Source organism: Salvelinus alpinus, chromosome 2 (assembly GCF_045679555.1).
Source record: "Salvelinus alpinus chromosome 2, SLU_Salpinus.1, whole genome shotgun sequence".
NCBI classification, from domain to species: domain Eukaryota; kingdom Metazoa; phylum Chordata; class Actinopteri; order Salmoniformes; family Salmonidae; genus Salvelinus; species Salvelinus alpinus.
The window spans coordinates 97,404,988-97,425,705 of record NC_092087.1 but is presented as its reverse complement, the minus strand read 5'-3'; the positions used below and the strand labels follow the sequence as shown (position 1 = coordinate 97,425,705).

Sequence of the window (20,718 nt, the reverse complement as noted above, 5' to 3'; positions counted from 1 at the left end):
GCTGTAAATGTTTAGGTGACTAGCCCAAGAATCTGCTGTTAGTGTTTAGGTGACTAGCCCAAGAATCTGCTGTTAATGTTTAGGTGACTAGCCCAAGAATCTACTGTTAATGTTTAGGTGACTAGCCCAAGAATCTGCTGTTAATGTTTAGGTGACTAGCCCAAGAATCTGCTGTTAATGTTTAGGTGACTAGCCCAAGAATCTGCTGTTAATGTTTAGGTGACTAGCCCAAGAATCTGCTGTTAATGTTTAGGTGACTAGCCCAAGAATCTACTGTTAATGTTTAGGTGACTAGCCCAAGAATCTGCTGTTAATGTTTAGGTGACTAGCCCAAGAATCTACTGTTAATGTTTAGGTGACTAGCCCAAGAATCTGCTGTTAATGTTTAGGTGACTAGCCCAAGAATCTACTGTTAATGTTTAGGTGACTAGCCCAAGAATCTACTGTTAATGTTTAGGTGACTAGCCCAAGAATCTGCTGTTAATGTTTAGGTGACTAGCCCAAGAATCTACTGTTAATGTTTAGGTGACTAGCCCAAGAATCTACTGTTAATGTTTAGGTGACTAGCCCAAGAATCTACTGTTAATGTTTAGGTGACTAGCCCAAGAATCTACTGTTAATGTTTAGGTGACTAGCCCAAGAATCTGCTGTTAATGTTTAGGTGACTAGCCCAAGAATCTACTGTTAATGTTTAGGTGACTAGCCCAAGAATCTACTGTTAATGTTTAGGTGACTAGCCCAAGAATCTGCTGTTAATGTTTAGGTGACTAGCCCAAGAATATATTATTAAAGTTTAGGCCCAAGAATATATTGTTCAAGTTTAGGCCCAATAATATATTGTTAAAGTTTAGGCCCATTGTGTGAATGAAAGTCGAGCCACTTTAAGCTACTTTAACATCCAAGGACCTTGTATGTTATGTTCAGAGGTAAACTGGCTCTGGCAGTCAGAACAGCCAGTCAAAACAGCCAAATACTCCATCTAAATGTGAATTGATTCTCAAAAGCGATTTGGAGTGAAAAGATGTTTCCACAATAATTTCCTATGACCAAACTTAGCGTTGTGACATCAGAATAGCTATCACTAACCTTAATTTGTCGGAGGTGAAAGACATTGATTGTGCCGGACCAGGCCCTACAAGAAATTGAGCTCAGGTGCATCCTGTTTTCATTGATCATCCTTGAGATATTTCTACAACTTGATTAGAATCCACCAGTGGTAAAATCAATTGATTGGACATGATTTGGAAAGGCACACACCTGTCTATATAAGGTCCCACAGTTGACTGCATGTCAGAGTAAAAACCAAGCCATGAGGTCGAAGGAATTGTCCGTAGAGCTCCGAGACAGGATTGTAGCAAGTCACAGATCTGGGGAATGGTACCAAAACATTTCTGCAGCATTGAAAGTCCCCAAGAACACAGTGGCATCCATCATTCTTAAATGGAATAAGTTTGGAACTACCAAAACTCTTCCTAGTGCTGCCCGGCCAAACTGAGCAATCAGGGGAGAAGGGCCTTGGTCAGGGAAGTGAACAAGAACCCGGTGGTCACTCTGACAGAGCTCCAGAGTTCCTCTGTGGAGGTGGGAGAACCTTCCAGAAGGACAACCATCTCTGCAGCACTCCACCAATCAGGCCTTTATGGTAGAGTGGCCAGATAGAAGCCACTCCTCAGTAAAAGGCATATTACAGCCCGCTTGGAGTTCTCCAAAAGGCACCTAGAATCTCAGACCATGAGAAAAAAAGATTATCTGGTCTGATGAAACCAAGATTGAACTCTTTGACCTGAATGCCAAGCATCACATCTGGAGGAAACCTGGCACCATCCCTATGGTGAAGCATGGTGGTGGCAGCATCATGCTGTGGAGATGTTTTTCAGCGGCAGGGACTGGGAGACTTGTCAGGATCGAGGGAAAGTACAGAGAGATCCTTGATGAAAATCTGCTCCAGAGCGCTCAGGACCTCTGACTGGGTGAAGGTTTACCTTCCAACAGGACAACGATCTTAAGCACACAGGGGTGGTTTCGGGACAAGTCTCTGAATGTCCTTGAGTGAACCAGCCAGAGCCCGGACTTAAACCCGATTGAACATCTCTGGAGAGACCTGAAAATAGCTGTGCAGTGACTCTCTCCATCCAACCTGACAGAGCTTGAGAGGATCTGCAGAGAAGAATGGAAGTAACTCCCCAAATACAGGTGTGCCAAGCTTGTAGTGTCATACCCAAGAAGACTCTAGGCTGTAATCACTGCCAAAGGTGCTTCAACAAAGTACCGAGAAAAGGGTCTGAATGCTTGATATTTCAGTGTTTTATTTGTAATAAATTGGCTAAAATTTATAAAAAACAGTTTTTTTTTGCTTTGTCATTATGGGGTATTGTGTGTAGATTGATGAGGGAAAAACTGTTTCATTCATTTTAGAATAAGGCTGTAATGTAACAAAATGTGGAAAAAGTCCAGGGGTCTGAATACTTTCGAATGCACCATAACCCCGCTGCCACCATGGCCTCCAGCAGGCCACAAATGTTTATGTGTCTGCTCAAACGGTCAGAAACAGACTCCAAGAGGGTGGTATGAGGGCCCGACGTCCACAGGTGGGGGTTGTGCTTACAGCCCAACACCATGCAGGACGTTTGGCATTTGCCAGAGAACACCAAGATTGGCAAATTCGCCACTGGCGCCCTGTGCTCTTCACAGATGAAAGCAGGTTCACACTGAGCACATGAGCACATGTGACAGACGTGACAGAGTCTGGAGACGCCGTGAAGAACGTTCTGCTGCCTGCAACATCCTCCAGCATGACCGGTTTGGCGGTGGGTCAGTCATGGTGTGGGGTGGCATTTCTTTGTGGGGCCGCACAGCCCTCCATGTGCTCGCCAGAGGTAGCCTGACTGCCATTAGGTACCGAGATGAGATCCTCAGACCCCTTGTGAGACCATATGCTGACACATGCACATTTGTGGCCTGCTGGAGGTCATTTTGCAGGGCTCTGGTAGTGCTCCTCCTTGCACAAAGGCGGAGGTAGCGGTCCTGCTGCTGGGTTGTTGCCCTCCTACGGCCTCCTCCACGTCTCCTGATGTATTGGCCTGTCTCCTGGTAGCGCCTCCATGCTCTGGACACTACGCTGACAGACACAGCAAACCTTCTTGCCACAGCTCGCATTGATGTGCCATCCTGGATGAGCTGCACTACCTGAGCCACTTGTGTGGGTTGTAGACTCCGTCTCATGCTACCACTAGAGTGAAAGCACCGCCAGCATTCAAAAGTGACCAAAACATCAGCCAGGAAGCATAGGAACTGAGAAGTGGTCAGTGGTCACCACCTGCAGAACCACTCCTTTATTGGGGGTGTCTTGCTAATTACCTATAATTTCCACCTTTTGTCTATTCCATTTGCACAACAGCATGTGAAATTTATTGTCAATCAGTGTTGCTTCCTAAGTGGACAGTTTGATTTCACAGAAGTGTGATTGACTTGGAGTTACATTGTGTTGTTTAAGTGTTCCCTTTATTTTTTTGAGCAGTGTATATTGGTAGCTCAAGGTTTCAATGTGAGGTACTAGTCATGTAAAATATATTGTTAGCTCGAGGTTTCAATGTGAGGTACTAGTCATGTAAAATATATTGTTAGCTCGAGGTTTCAATGTGAGGTACTTGTCATGTAAAATATATTGGTAGCTCGAGGTTTCAATGTGAGGTACTAGTCATGTAAAATATATTGTTAGCTCGAGGTTTCAATGTGAGGTACTAGTCATGTAAAATATATTGTTAGCTCGAGGTTTCAATGTGAGGTACTAGTCATGTAAAATATATTGGTAGCTCGAGGTTTCAATGTGAGGTACTAGTCATGTAAAATGAAATCAGTTTAGGTCACAAACAAGCGTTGGTTTGAATAATCAAGCGTTATTGTTTTATTTGTTAAAAAAAGAGAAAGCCCTGAAACATGCAGAAAACCTCTCCCTTGAAACTATATGACATACAGAATATCAACAACGATAGAGTACCTATTTAGTTGAATGATATACAGAATATTAACAACGATAGAGTACCTATTTAGTTGAATGACATACAGAATATCAACAACGATAGAGTACCTATTTAGTTGAATGATATACAGAATATCAACAACGATAGAGTACCTATTTAGTTGAATGATATACAGAATATCAACAACGATAGAGTACCTATTTAGTTGAATGACATACAGAATATCAACAACGATAGAGTACCTATTTAGTTGAATGATATACAGAATATCAACAACGATAGAGTACCTATTTAGTTGAATGACATGCAGAATATCAACAACGATAGAGTACCTATTTAGTTGAATGATATACAGAATATCAACAACGATAGAGTACCTATTTAGTTGAATGACATACAGAATATCAACAACGATAGAGTACCTATTTAGTTGAATGATATACAGAATATCAACACCGATAGAGTACCTATTTAGTTGAATGATATACAGAATATCAACAACGATAGAGTACCTATTTAGTTGAATGATATACAGAATATCAACAACGATAGAGTACCTATTTAGTTGAATGATATACAGAATATCAATCAACAGTATAGTCCCTATTTAGTTGAATGACAGAGTCAGTTGAATCCTATATACCACCTGATTATACATAACAGATGAAGACATGAAGAGATGTAAAGGAATGATCATAGAGCTGAACTGTGGCTGGAAAAGCTAGAGAAGAGATGCAGAGTCTTACTGTAGCCTAAAGAGTAGAGACAGTACCGAGACTATTCCATACTACAGGAGTCTACGTCAAACCAAGGAGCCAATGAGCTCAATGCCCTATCCAGGTGTCACTACCCAGAGGTGGAAGGCTTGTAGGTTTCACACTGGTCCCCGGTCAGGTGTGGGTCACAGGTGAGACTGTAGGTGAATTGGATGCCTCCCCAGCTGGCCCCACACTCCTCTCTGTGTGTCCCCTGCTGGAGGACGATGGTACAGCCACCCAGTAGGTCATCGCTGATCATGTCTTGATCCCAGGCCTCCACCTTTAGCGCCTGGTTTGTGTCCACGCGCCCCATGTTAAAGGCAGTGTTCCACACAGGATTGTAAGATTTGATCACAGGGGTTTGTTTGGGCGGAGATGTGCCGTATTGGACCACAGCATACCTGTAGCAAGTAGAGAAACGGGGAGTTGGAAACAAAATGGAGAGAAATACAGGGGATTGCTCTGGGTAATTAAAACTTCTTCAGGATTGGTGAGACCCCTGCGGGACGGTTGAGCTAACGTAGGCTAATGCGATTAGCATGAGGTTGTAAGTAACAAGAAAATTTCCCAGGACATAGACATGTCTGATTTTGGCAGAAAGCTTAATTTCTTGTTAATCTAACTGCACTGTCCAATTTACAGTAGCTATTACAGTGAAATAATACCATGCTATTTTTTGAGGAGAGTGGACAGTTTTGAACATGAAAAGTTATTAATAAACAAATTAGGCACGTTTGAGCAGTCTTGATACAACATTTTGAACAGAAATGCAATGGTTAATTGGATCAGTCTAAAACTTTGCACATACACTGCTGCCATCTAGTGGCCATCTAAATTGCACCTGGGCTGGAATAATACATTATGGCCTTTCTCTTGCATTTCAAACATGATGGTACAAAAAAAATATTTAAAAAACTGTAGTTTTTTTCTTTGTATTATCTTTTACCAGATCTAATGTGTTATATTCTCCTACATTCCTTTCACATTTCCACAAACTTCAAAGTGTTTCCTTTCAAATGGTATCAAGAATATGCATATCCTTGCTTCAGGGCCTGAGCTACAGGCAGTTAGATTTGGGTATGTGATTTTATGCGTTTTAAAAAAGGGCCAATCCTTTTATTTACTTTTCATTTACCATGACATGCCACAAGAGGGTGGTCCGACCTTATAAACTGTAGCTCCTGGCTACAGGATCAGGCTGGAGAACTGCAGAAACTGGCCTGTCACTAAAAGTGTCCTGTCACTAAAACTAGCCTGTCACTAAAACTAGCCTGTCACTAAAACTAGCCTATCACTAAAACTAGCCTGTCACTAAAACTAGCCTGTCACTAAAACTAGCCTGTTACTAAAAGTGGCCTGTCACTAAAACTAGCCTGTCACTAAAACTAGCCTGTCACTAAAAGTGTCCTGTCACTAAAACTAGCCTGTCACTAAAACTAGCCTGTCACTAAAAGTGGCCTGTAACTAAAACTAGCCTGTCACTAAAACTAGCCTGTCACTAAAAGTGGCCTACCATAAAACTAGCCTGTCACCAAAAGTGTCCTGTCACTAAAACTAGCCTGTCACCAAAAGTGTCCTGTCACTAAAACTAGCCTGTCACTAAAACTAGCCTGTCACTAAAACTAGACGATCACCAAAACTAGCCTGTCACTAAAAGTGGCCTGTCATTAAAACTAGCTAATGCTATCATCATCTACTTGTTGTGGTGAATCCCAGCCACACACAACTCTCTTCTCTTCCTTTCCTCTTTTCCTAGCTCTCTTTCCTTTCCTAGCTTCCTTTCCTGTGTTTGCCACGGCCAGTAGACGGTGAGGGTCAGGGTTTTAGTAAGGATTGGTCATAAAAATAAAAATAAAAAATGAATTTTTGACAACATTTGTTTGTCCTTTCCGGTTTATTGAGAAACCATTGAAAGTAGATGACCTTTTTCAGTTTACTTCCTGCATTGACTGACTTCAATGTGAATTGACCCCAATTATGGTTTTAATGAGGGTACACTTTTAGTGACAGGCCATGGATCTGCAGCTGGATGCATCTCAATCCTGGGGCCACCCCAGCTGGGGTGAGTCCTAAATGGCGTATTATTCTCTACATAGTGTATAAAGGAGCGTAGTATAGGGAAAAACATGACATTTAGATCTTCACACCAATACAACACTCTCACACCTGATTCAGCCACACCTTTACTACAGTACAACACTCTCACCCCTGATTCAGCCACACCTTTAATCCAGTCCAACACTCTCACACCTGATTCAGCCACACCTTTAATCCAGTCCAACACTCTCACACCTGATTCAGCCACACCTTTAATCCAGTACAACACTCTCACACCTGATTCAGCCACACCTTTAATCCAGTCCAACACTCTCACACCTGATTCAGCCACACCTTTAATCCAGCCCAACACTCTCACACCTGATTCAGCCACACCTTTACTCCAGCCCAACACTCTCACACCTGATTCAGCCACACCTTTACACAAGCCCAACACTCTCACACCTGATTCAGCCACACCTTTACTCCAGTCCAACACTCTCACACCTGATTCAGCCACACCTTTAATCCAGTCCAACACTCTCACACCTGATTGAGTTAGTTGACAAATGTGCTGGCTAAGGCACAGTAACATAACCTACGAATGAGTGACTCCAGAAAACCAGTCTCCTGCCAGACCCCAGGCTTTGTCCACCGTCACTTCCAGTGTTCCCTTCGAGGACTCTTTGAGGCAGCAGTTTGGGTCACGGCTCCCACAGGACAGTTCTCCGGTGCTCTTCGGGAGGGCATTCTCCTTCAGGTAATCTAGGACAGCCTCCTTTGTATTTTGAACAAAATGTTAACATATTAATTGACATATAACATATAACAACCCAATTTTAGGTTTTATTCATGTAGTCTATGACAAGAATCTCCAATCTCTAGAACAGAACAAAACAAAATAGAACAGAAGAAAACTAATTAGAACAGAACACAATAGAACACAATAGAACAGAACAGCACTGAATAGAATATAACAGAAAATAATATAACAGAACACAATAGAATAGAACAGCATATAACAGAATAGAACAGAATAGAATATAACAAAACATAATAGATTAGCCTTGATGTACATCATGTACAGTACCAGTCAAAGGTTTGGACACACCTACTCATTCAACGGTTCTTCTTTATTTTTACTATTTTCTACAATGTATGATAATAGTCAAGACATCAAAACTATGAAATAACACATATAGAATCGTGATTTATTAAGAATTCAAGACACACTTAACCAACATGGCTACCACATCATTCTGCAGCGAAACACCATCCCATCAGGTTTGCGTTTAGTGGGACTATCATTTGTTTTTCAACAGGACAATGACCCAACACACCTCCAGGCTGTATAAGGGCTATTTGACCATGAAGGATAGTGATGGAGTGCTGCATCAGATGACCTGGCCTCCACAATCACCCAACCTCAACCCAATTGAGATGGTTTGGGATGAGCTGGACCACAGAGTGAAGGAAAAGCAGCCAACAAGTGCTCAGCAAATGTGGGAACTCCTTCAAGACTATTGGAAAAGCATTCCAGGTGAAGCTGGTTGAGAGAATGCCAAGAGTGTGCAAAGCTGTCATCAAGGCAAAGGGTGGCTACATTGAAGAATTTCAATATGTTTAATATGTTTAATACTTCTTTGGTTACCACATGACTCCATATAGGTTATTTCATAGTTTTGATGTCTTCACTATTATTCTACAATGTAGAAAATATTAAAAATAAAGAAAAACCCTGGAATGAGTAGGTGTGTCCAAACTTTTGACTAGTACTGTATATCAACAACAAAAGATCACCTTCACTCTCTCCCGGACCCTCTTGTCGCGTATGAGCAGGTGCAGAGGCCTCAGAGAATAGGAGATGGCGTCAGGGCGGTCCTTCAGGGTGCTCATCCAACTACGGAACCCCACTGAGTCATTACGGTTGAGTGACAGCTCCCCCAGCCAACCGGAGCCTCCCACCACATTGGTGTGGTGGCTGAGGAAGCTAGAGCTGTCGGAGGTCTTCGAGTCACGGTTGTCCAGAACTTTGGAGCAACTTTGGACGCTAGGAGAAACTTTACTTCTCCCCAGGCCCACATCAAGACCTGTGGACAAGCAGGATTCAACCTGAGGAGGTGATGTTCTGAATGTTAACCAACGCTATGTAACTGAACCAATGTTATGTAACTGAACCAATGTTATGTAACTGAACCAATGTTATGTAACTGAACCAATGTTATGTAACTGAACCAATGCTATGTAACTGAACCAATGCTATGTAACTGAACCAATGCTATGTAACTGAACCAATGCTATGTAACTGAACCAATGCTATTTAACTGAACCAACGCTATGTAACTGAACCAATGTTATGTAACTGAACCAATGTTATGTAACTGAACCAATGCTATGTAACTGAACCAACGCTATTTAACTGAACCAATGCATATAAGTACAATCCAAATACGTGTCATGGATGGAGAAATGGAATGCTTAAAGGCGCTAAAATGGCGTCATTTCCAAAACACTCTAAATATGAAAATAATTGAGGACCTGGTTTGTAGAGAGGCCACTGTGTGAAGCCTGACAGGTGCGTATTGCTGTGGTCATCGTCAGCCTGCCTCCCAGGTCAACTTGGCGGATGTAGTGAGTCCCATAGGTGTCTATGAGCCGGCGGTACTGGGCCTTAGAGGTCTCAGAGTATGAGAAGTAGATCTTGGGCAGAAGATCGATGTCCTTCCGGAACTCAGCGCTGAGAGCAGGGCTGTCTGACACGCGATAACTGGAACACAGTTCAATCCGTCAATCACAGTTCAATCCGTCAATCAATCAATCAATCAAGAAGGCATTCCAGGTTGGAGTCTAGTATGTTGCAGACTGTCGATCTGACTTCAGATTCTCTGGCTACTTAGACTGCGTTTCCACAGGCTTATGCCCAGTTCTTTGTTCTTTTTCATTCAGGAAAATGACCCTTCTAGTTATTTATATATTATAATACTGTAAGCCTTCTAAGTTGCGGGTGGATCTCCTCCTACAATTTTGCACCGATTTATTTAATTTTAGGTTTAAAAGAAGCGTGTCGTCCTCTTACATGGTACTGTCAACTTTACAGTGAGTGTACAAAACATTGTATGTACAAAACACAACAAGGTGTTCCACCTTCCTAATATTGAGTTGCCCCCCTCTTTGACCTCAGAACAGCCTCAGTTTGTCGGGGCATGGACTCTACAAGTTGTCGAAACCGTTCCACAGGGACGCTGGCCCATGTTGACTCCAATGTTTCCAACAGGCATGTCCGTTTGGCTGTATGTCCTTTGGGTGGTGGACCATTTTTGATACACACAGAAAACTGTTGAGAGTGAAAAACCCAGCAGTGTTGCAGTTCTTGACACAAACCGGTGCGCCTGGTACCTACTTGCCTGAATGGTAAACATACACAATCCACGTCTCAATTGTCTCAAGGCTTAAAAATCCTTCCTTTACCTGTCTCCTCCCCTTCATATACACGGATTGAAGTGGATTTAACAGGTAACATCAATAAGGGATCATAACTTTCACCTGTATTCACCTGGTCAGTCATGGAAAGAGAAGGTGTTCCTAATGTTTTGTCCACTGAATATTCCATGTGTTCGGTTTATTTTCCTAGTTTTTGTGTTTTGTAATGTCCTGTATCCCTAGGATACCATGGTGTCACAATGTAAATGATGGAAGCATTTCTAGGTCAATTTAGAATTTGTAGAATGACTACATTACCCATAATGCTCATTGACTTTCCAAATTACCATGGCAATTATGCGTCACAATAGTAATATTAATATTCAACAATCGACTCAAATTAGCTGCATTTAACTTCGTTTTAGTTGTTTTCTATTGATATTTCTCTGTAAATATCCAATAAAAATTATTCCAGCTGATTCGTGATTTCCACTGGCTGAGAAAAGCTCCGGACTCGACACATTCATTACTATGGGACAGCTGGAGATCGAATTTCAATATTGAAACAATGTTGCAAATACCAGAGAGACAGACTGCAAAGTTTATACAAATCTCTGCTGTTGAAAACCAAATGCTAGTCTAAAAGACATGTGAGATAATGTCTAGATGCTTTTTATAGTGGAGATTAAGTTTATAAGGCCTAAAACATAGATAACAAACGTGAGCTGGTAGATTAGTCAGGTCACACTGGAGAGAGAGGTTGAAATACAATCCCCCTCCCAGCTTGGATGTCTTCACATCTTTGCAACCCGCAAATTCTAGCTGGTCTCTTCACACAAAATATTCTATATTTGGGGCGTTTAAAACCATGATTTGGTTTAACAGTACCCTAAAGTGCATTTAGTAAGTAATTAAATCATGTTTATTAATTATGAAATCATGAAAAATATTTATTCCATTCCACCCATGAGGGCCACTAGATCATTTGGGCTAGTATTAATGAATCTAGCTAATGGGTTTTGAGTTTCCACTTCTTCAGATGGTTAGCCCCAAGTGAATTAGCCAATGTGATATTTGTACACAAAATGGATGTCAGCAACAATCAAACAAAATAAACCTGCAATTCTGGAGTCCTATTTTGACAGTAAAATTCTAGCAACAATAGCCTAATTGTCAACCACTGGTTTAGGTGTTGCACATCACCATATATTTATCATGCATTCATGTCAGATGAAACAACTTATTTATTGAATCATACCATCTCAATCGCACTGTGATCGACTTCATAATATTACTACAAATGTTTTCTACTGCGCGACGCCATTACACAATGTTCAATGAGACCAAGTCATGGGCTGGTGCAGTGGCACAGCGGAAAAAGATCTTCTGGAGCTTTTACTGTTTTAAACATGTATGGATAACATGGGATCATGGTAGGCCTATCACAACATTGAGAGAGAAAGCAGGTGCCATGACAACACAGGAAAGAGAGTTTTTTTTAAATGCTCCGGAGTTGAGAATATTACTATAGAGCAGATAAAAACATTGATGATTTGTAGGAGGGGGGAATTGCATTGAATCAAATTATTGATTTCCAATGATTTACCACTCGTAAGGGCAGGCTACCATTAGTTATTATTATTATTATTGTTGTTATTGTTGTTCTTATTGTTATTGTTATTATTTTTGTTATTATTTTTATTGTTGTTGTTATTATTATTATTTTTACCTGTAGTGGCGGCAGCGGAGAATCTGCGAAAAGAAGGAGTAGCGGTTGTCTCTGGTCTTCTTCTTGGCAAATCTGGTTATATCTGACTGTGACCCTCCCATCTCTATGCCAACAGATACCCTCTTCTCCAGACCCAGATCCACCTTCCAGTCTTTAGAGTTCTCGTTGGCAGTGGCCTCTGCCAGGTTACTGGAGAGGAGAGGAGAGGATAAGAGAAGAGAAGAGAAGAGAAGAGAAGAGAAGAGAAGAGAAGAGAAGAGAAGAGACGAGGAGAGGAAGAGAAGAGAAGAGAAGAGGAGAGGAGAGGAGAGGAGAGGAGAGGAGAGGAGAGGAGAGGAGAGGAGAGGAGAGGAGAGGAGAGGAGAGATGTTTCCTGTCCAAATAGGAACATTTCCATCAAGTAAATATAACGTTTTCCAAAGCAGTCAGAAACCATCCTACTCACCTGACAGAGGCATGAGAGTGGCTGGAGATATCCTCAATACAGTGGCTGTAGGGCCTCCAGTCTACAACAGACAGGGGTATTTTCTGCAGCTTGTGTCCCTGTAGGGGGTTACTACACAGTGTACAGGATTTACTGGGGGACAGGAAGGTCGTCAGGTCTATCAGGTAGGCCCCTTTACGTTTCAGGGTCACCACGTCAAACCCCTCCCCTGCCAGGTTGTGACCGGGGACGAAGGGGGCGGAGTCACACTGGGATTGGCTGGCAGTACGACAGGTGAGGGCGGAGTCCAGGTGAAAAAGGAGAAGAGGAAGGGAGAAGAGGGGCTGGGAAGGTCATGAGAGAGAGAGAGAGAGAGAGAGAGAGAGAGAGAGAGAGAGAGAGAGAGAGAGAGAGAGAGAGAGAGAGAGAGAGAGAGAGAGAGAGAGAGAGAGAGAGAGAGAGAGAGAGAGAGAGGAATGAAAGGCAAAGAGAGAAAGAGTTTAAACTCACCTCAACACAAACCTAGAAATACATTTCACACGAATTGCAAAACTGCAATAAATGACAAATTATTAAATGACAAATAAATTATTTTCCCTAAGCCCTAAACCTAACCTTAACCCTAATCCTAGCTCCTAACCCTAAAACTAACCCTAGCTCCTAACCCTACACCTAACCTGAAAACTAACTCTAGCTCCTAACTCTACACCTAATTCTAACACTAATTCTAACCATAACCCTAATCCCCTTAGAAATAGCATTTGTCCTTGTGGGGAATAACAAAATGTCCCCAGTTGATCAAATTTTTAGGCTAGTGACAACTCAAACCATTGTTTGTTAAATAGTCTAGTGACAACTCAAACCTTCGTTTGGTTAGTAGGCTAGTGGCAATTCAAGCCACACCATCCTGATTAATTTTTTTGTGGGGTTTGAATTGAAATAGACAATTATGTTATAAAAAAAAAACATTTACATCTGCGAAGTCACAAATCTGACAAAGGTTATCTCTGGATCTATTGTCATGGAAACCAGCAGGTGAAACAATAACAAAGCATTCTAGACAGAGCTATGGATGCAAGGACTGACCATCCATGATATCAATGTTATAGTTTTAACCATGAGGTTATAAAGTGTTTGTTTACATTTACTTTGTTTACAAACAACGGAGTAAAACAAGCTTATACTTTGGGTTCCGATGGGGAACGACCATTGAACTAAACTTATTAACACCTTAGAGACTGCTGCCCTATGTACATAGTCATTGAACTAAACTTATTAACACCTTAGAGACTGCTGCCCTGTGTACATAGTCAGTGAACACTGATCACTTTAATTATGTTACATATTGTTTTACCTTTTTTTATTTCACCTTTATTTAACCAGGTAGGCCAGTTGAGAAAAAGTTCTCATTTACAACTGCGACCTGGCCAATATATACTATATTCTAGTCATGGCTCAACCTATATAAATACTGCTGTACACACTTTTTCTACTCATATACTGTCCATAATGTCTATACACATTACCATTTAATACCTGTGTATTAATGTTCCAGACTCTGACATTAATAGTTCTGATATTTCTTAATACCTTTCATTTTTGGGGGCGGGGTTTGTGTGTATTGTTTTGTATTGTTTTGTATTGTTAGAAGTTACTGCACTAGAAACACAAGCATTTCGCTGCACCTGCGATAACATCTGCAAAATATGTGTTTTACGAGACCAATAAAATTTGATTTAATTAGGCAATACTAAGTTATATTCTTCAATGATCAAATGGTAAATATCATTCATTTATATGTCCAAAAATTGATGTAGCAACAATTAAAGGTAGTAATTTTGAGCATACAGTATGCAGGTTTTCTGTTCTTTTTAAGTTGCAAATGCACTCACCTGTTTGAATTTGTGTGTGGTTCTTCAGTTTGTCCTCAGATCTGGAGTCAGTGATGAAGTCTGTCTCTCCCTCCTCTCTGTCTGTCTGTTTTTCTCTCCAGCCAGGGATGGTATTTTATACAGAATAGCTGTGTGTGTGTGTGTGTGTGTGTGTGTGTGTGTGTGTGTGTGTGTGTGTGTGTGTGTGTGTGTGTGTGTGTGTGTGTGTGTGTGTGTGTGTGTGTGTGTGTGTGTGTGTGTGTGTGTGTGTGTTTGTCTCTCCAGCCAGGGATGGTCTATTATACAGAACAGTTTTTGGTCTCAACATGACTCGCTATCAAAATAAATGTCCTTACCTGTGTGTGTGTATGTGTGTGTGTGTGTGAGAGAGATGATGTAACACACACACACACATACACACACACACACACACACACAGGTAAGGACATTTATTTTGATAGCGAGTCATGTTGAGACCAATGTCTCTCATAAAAATGAGCCTGTAATTACAAGTGAGGTGCAAAAAAACTAAAAGCTGATTTACCTGTCTCTGAAGGAGTTTCCAGAGTTAGCCATCCCTGACAACGGCTATTATATCACGTACATCTAAAGGATATTAATTACGTTAGGTACAGCAGGAAATATATTTATAAATGAATAAGAGAGCAATGTATCGACCTACGTGACATCACAGAGGGCCAGCCTGCTTTCTGGTAGAGAATGCAGTGATGACATCACAGAGGGCCAACCAACTCTTTGGTAGAGAATGCAGTGACGACATCACAGAGGGCCAACCAACTTTCTGGTAGAGAATGCAGTGACGACATCACAGAGGGCCAACCAACTTTCTGGTAGAGAATGCAGTGACGACATCACAGAGGGCCAACCAACTTTCTGGTAGAGAATGCAGTGATGACATCACAGAGGGCCAACCAACTTTCTGGTAGAGAATGCAGTGAAGACATCACAGAGGGCCAACCAACTTTCTGGTAGAGAATGCAGTGATGACATCACAGAGGGCCAACCAACTTTCTGGTAGAGAATGCAGTGAAGACATCACAGAGGGCCAACCAACTTTCTGGTAGAGAATGCAGTGATGACATCACAGAGGGCCAACCAACTTTCTGGTAGAGAATGCAGTGACGAGTATTAAAACTGTGGCCAGTAATAAAGAGCAGTGCGCTATGACAAACTGCATCTAACGGCAATGAATTGGCAACTGAGTTCATATAGATGATGTCATGAGAGTCTAGGACCGGTAGGAACGTTGACTGAATAATCTGCTTTCTGCTTTTTATCAAGAGGCGGGGCCTATTTCTACAGAAGACGGCCATGCTTTAAAAAAAACAGCTTATTGTCTTTCCAGATGCTATTAATTATATTATTCATAATAGTTTATCGTCAACAGATGTGGGCACCGTCCAAAGGACATAATGTTTAAATTATTATTTATTTTTATGTGCTCTAGAAAACAATACATTCTGAATACTACCCATATTTAATAGTAATTTAAGGTCAATAAAAGTTTTCTGTAAAACAGTAAAAGTTGAGATAGAGCCTGGTCGACCGTGGCGACAACAGCATACACAACAGTATCGTCTGCATACAGGTGCAGGTTACAATATTTTACAAACAAACCAATATTGTTCATGCCTTTAGTTTATAGTACATACTGGACCCAGAATAGACCCCTGCGGGACACCTTTCATAATATACAGGAAACCTGATTCAACACCATCAGTAGATACACATTGAGTTCCATCTGTCAAGTCATTTTTCAACCAGTTACATGCAGCCTAGTCTAGGCCAATTGAGGAAAGCCTCCGAACGAGCAGTGAGTCATCAACAGTATAGAAAACCTTTGAACTAGCAGTATCAACAGTACAGAAAGCCTTTGAACTAGCAGTATCAACAGTACAGAAAGCCTTTGAACTAGCAGTATCAACAGTACAGAAAGGCTTTGAACTAGCAGTATCAACAGTGTAGAAAGCCTTTGAACTAGCAGTATCAACAGTACAGAACGCCTTTGAACTAGCAGTATCAACAGCATAGAAAGCCTTTGAACTAGCAGTATCAACAGTACAGAAAGCCTTTGAACTAGCAGTATCAACAGTACAGAAAGCCTTTGAACTAGCAGTATCAACAATGTAGAAAGCCTTTGAACTAGCAGTATCAACAGCATAGAAAGCCTTTGAACTAGCAGTATCAACAGTATAGAAAGCCTTTGAACTAGCAGTATCAACAGTACAGAACGCCTTTGAACTAGCAGTATCAACAGCATAGAAAGCCTTTGAACTAGCAGTATCAACAGCATAGTAAGCCTTTGAACTAGCAGTATCAACAGTATAGAAAGCCTTTGAACTAGCAGTATCAACAGTACAGAACGCCTTTGAACTAGCAGTATCAACAGTACAGAAAGCCTTTGAACTAGCAGTATCAACAGTATAGAAAGCCTTTGAACTAGCAGTATCAACAGTATAGAAAGCCTTTGAACTAGCAGTATCAACAGTATAGAAAGCCTTTGAACTAGCAGTATCAACAGTACAGAACGCCTTTGAACTAGCAGTATCAACAGTATAGAAAGCCTTTGAACTAGCAGTATCAACAGCATAGAAAGCCTTTGAACTAGCAGTATCAACAGTATAGAAAGCCTTTGAACTAGCAGTATCAACAGTACAGAAAGCCTTTGAACTAGCAGTATCAACAGTATAGAACGCCTTTGAACTAGCAGTATCAACAGTATAGAAAGCCTTTGAACTAGCAGTATCAACAGTACAGAAAGCCTCTGAACTAGCAGTATCAACAGTACAGAAAGCCTTTGAACTAGCAGTATCAACAGCATAGAACGCCTTTGAACTAGCAGTATCAACAGTATAGAAAGCCTTTGAACTAGCAGTATCAACAGCACAGAAAGCCTTTGAACTAGCAGTATCAACAGTACAGAAAGCCTCTGAACTAGCAGTATCAACAGTATAGAAAGCCTTTGAACTAGCAGTATCAACAGTACAGAACGCCTTTGACAGAGAGGGCAGCACAATGATGCCTTTAATCCATTAACCAAATCATTTATAACCAGGGAGAGATTGACCTGGTCTAAAACCAGACTGATGAATACTTCCTAGACAAGAAACATGTCTGTACCTGTGTGTGTTTTCTCTGTTGATTGGGGGGTTGATGTACTGTATGTTTTTACCACTGTAACGATTGTTCTCCTCCTCGTCTGAGGAGGAGCATGGATCGGACCAAAACGCAGCTGGTGATGAATACATGTTTGTTTATTTAAAGAATGACGAAGACGGAAAAAACTCTTAACAAACTACAAAACAATAAACGACGTCAACAGACCTGAACATGTGAACTTACATACAACGAAGAACGCACGAACAGGTACAGACTAAACAAACAAAACAGTCCCGTGTGGTACAAACACTGACATGGAAGACAATCACCCACAAACAAACGGTGTGAACAGCCTACCTTAATATGGTTCTCAATCAGAGGAAACGTCAAACACCTGCCCCTGATTGAGAACCATATAAGGCTAATTAACAAATGAACCTACACAAGAAACAAATAACATAGACTGCCCACCCAGCTCACGTCCTGACCAACTAAACAAAGCTAAACAAAGGAAAATAAGGTCAGGAACGTGACAGTACCCCCCCCCAAGATGCGGACTCCGTCCGCAAAACTGAACCTATAGGGGAGGGTCTGGGTGGGCATCTGTCCACGGTGGCGGCTCTGGCTCTGGACGTTGTCCCCACCCCACCATAGTCCATCCCCGCTTCCGTAGCCTCCTCCCAATGGCCACCCTCCAAATTAACCCACCTGGACTGAGGGACAGCACCGGACTAAGGGGCAGCTCCGGACTGAGGGGCAGCACCGGACTGAGGAGCAGCTCCGGACTGTCTAACGACTCTGGCTGGTCATGGCTGGCTGACGGCTCTGGCTGGTCATGGCTGGCTGACGGCTCTGGCTGGTCATGGCTGGCTGGCGGCTCTGGCTGGTCATGGCTGGCTGGCGGCTCTGGCTGGTCATGGCTAGCGGGCGGCTCTGGCTGGTCATGGCTGGCTGACGGCTCTGGCTGGTCATGGCTGGCTGGCGGCTCTGGCTGGTCATGGCTGGCTGGCAGCTCTGGCTGGTCATGGCTAGCGGGCGGCTCTGGCTGGTCATGGCTGGCGGGCGGCTCTGGCTGGTCATGGCTGGCGGGCGGCTCTGGCTGGTCATGGCTGGCGGGCGGCTCTGGCTGGTCATGTCTGGCGGGCGGCTCTAGCGGCTCCTGTCTGGCGGACGGCTCTACGGGCTCCTGTCTGGCGGACGGCTCTAGCGGCTCCTGTCTGGCGGACGGCTCTAGCGGCTCCTGTCTGGCGGACGGCTCTAGCGGCTCCTGTCTGGCGGACGGCTCTAGCGGCTCCTGTCTGACGGACGGCTCTGAAGGCTCAGGACAGACGGGCGGCTTTGAAGGCTCAGGACAGACGGGCGGCTTTGAAGGCTCAGGACAGACGGGCAGCGCAGGCGGCGCTTGGCAGACGGACAGCTCAGACGGCGTTGGGCAGACGGGCAGTTCAGGCGCCGCTGGGCAGACGGCAGACTCTGGCCGGCTGAGGCGCACTGTAGGCCTGGTGCGTGGTGCCGGAACTGGAGGTACCGGGCTAAGGACACGCACCTTAAGGCTAGTGCGGGGAGCAGCAACAGGATGCACAGGACTCTGGATACGCACAGGAGGCTTGGTGCGTGGTGCCGGAACTGGTGGTACCGGGCTGGAGACACGCACCATAGGGCTAGTGCGTGGAGGAGGAACAGGGCTCTGGAGACACACAGGAGGCTTGGTGCGTGGTGCCAGAACTGGTGGTACCGGGCTGGAGACACGCACCATAGGGCTAGTGCGTGGAGGAGGAACAGGGCTCTGGAGACGCACAGGAAGCCTGGTGCGTGGTGTAGGCACTGGTGGTACTGGGCTGGGGCGGGGAGGTGGCGCCAGATATACCGGACCGTGCAGGCGTACTGGCTCCCTTGAGCACCGAGCCTGCCCAACCTTACCTGGTTGTATGCTCCCCGTAGCCCGACCAGTGCGGGGAGGTGGAATAACCCGCAATGGGCTGTGTTGGCGAACCAGGGACACCATGCGTAAGGCTGGTGCCATGTATGCCGGCCCGAGGAGACGTACTGGAGACCAGACGCGTTGAGCCGGCTTCATGGCACCTGGCTCAATGCCCAATCTATCCCTACCAGTGCGGGGAGGTGGAATAACCCGCACCGGGCTATGCACACGTACAGGAGACACCGTGCGCTTTACCGCATAACACGGTGTCTGCCCGTACTCTCGCTCTCCACGGTAAGATCGGGAAGTTGGCGCAGGTCTCATGGTCTCATGGTCTCAGGTCTTCGCCACACTACCCTTTAGCCCCCCCCCCCCCCCCAATACATTTTTGGGCTTGACTCACAGGCTTCCGTGCTAGCCGCGTACCTTCATAACGCCGGTTCCTCTCTCCGGTTGCCTCCAGCTGTTCCCATGGGAGGCGATCTTTTCCAACCAGGATCTCCTCCCATGTGTAGCAACCCTTGCCGTCCAGAACGTCCTCCCATGTCCATTCCTCCTTCTTGCGCTGCTGCTGCTTTTTCCACCGCTGCTTGGTCCTTTGTTGGTGGGTGATTCTGTAACGATTGTTCTCCTCCTCGTCTGAGGAGGATGGATCGGACCAAAACGCAGCTGGTGATGAATACATGTTTGTTTATTTAAAGAATGACGAAGACGGAAAAAACTCTTAACAAACTACAAAACAATAAACGACGTCAACAGACCTGAACATGTGAACTTACATACAACGAAGAACGCACGAACAGGTACAGACTAAACAAACAAAACAGTCCCGTGTGGTACAAACACTGACATGGAAGACAATCACCCACAAACAAACGGTGTGAACAGCCTACCTTAATATGGTTCTCAATCAGAGGAAACGTCAAACACCTGCCCCTGATTGAGAACCATATAAGGCTAATTAACAAATGAACCTAAACAAGAAACAAATAACATAGACTGCCCACCCAGCTCACGTCCTGACCAACTAAACAAAGCTAAACAAAGGAAAATAAGGTCAGGAACGTGACAGTACCCCCCCCCAAGATGCGGACTCCGTCCGCAAAACTGAACCTATAGGGGAGGGTCTGGGTGGGCATCTGTCCACGGTGGCGGCTCTGGCTCTGGACGTTGTCCCCACCCCACCATAGTCCATCCCCGCTTCCGTAGCCTCCTCCCAATGGCCACCCTCCAAATTAACCCACCTGGACTGAGGGACAGCACCGGACTAAGGGGCAGCTCCGGACTGAGGGGCAGCACCGGACTGAGGAGCAGCTCCGGACTGTCTAACGACTCTGGCTGGTCATGGCTGGCTGACGGCTCTGGCTGGTCATGGCTGGCTGACGGCTCTGGCTGGTCATGGCTGGCTGGCGGCTCTGGCTGGTCATGGCTGGCTGGCGGCTCTGGCTGGTCATGGCT

The 20,718-nt window shown here is 43.9% G+C and overlaps 2 protein-coding genes across 2 annotated transcripts in view; both read right to left on the bottom strand.

The window, feature by feature from the left end:
• The window catches only part of LOC139568357 (perforin-1-like), a 47,389-nt gene extending 33,029 nt beyond the window's left edge, over positions 1–14,360 (bottom strand). Inside the window, exon 1 of the mRNA XM_071390130.1 lies at positions 14,241–14,360. The gene's annotated coding sequence lies outside the window, so the exon portion shown is untranslated. The remainder of the gene's footprint in view (positions 1–14,240) is intronic.
• On the bottom strand, positions 3,877–19,692 carry LOC139541880 (perforin-1-like). The gene is made up of 7 exons (XM_071346767.1): positions 19,687–19,692; positions 12,370–12,692; positions 11,925–12,113; positions 9,314–9,542; positions 8,576–8,887; positions 7,378–7,553; positions 3,877–5,139 (listed from the first exon to the last, which is right to left on the bottom strand). Exons 1-7 carry the CDS (start codon positions 19,690–19,692, stop codon positions 4,827–4,829), a joined length of 1,548 nt encoding a protein of 515 aa, XP_071202868.1. The 3' UTR covers positions 3,877–4,826.
• Positions 19,693–20,718: the final 1,026 nt, after the last annotated feature.

Excerpts from the sequence above, each read along its gene's own strand:
- LOC139541880 (XM_071346767.1), bottom strand. Across the intron at positions 12,114-12,369 it reads CACTCTCATGCCTCTGTCAG|TAACCTGGCAGAGGCCACTG; the intron begins GTGAGTAGGATG and ends TCTCCTCTCCAG. Across the intron at positions 7,554-8,575 it reads GGGTCCGGGAGAGAGTGAAG|GAGGCTGTCCTAGATTACCT; the intron begins GTGATCTTTTGT and ends CAAAATACAAAG.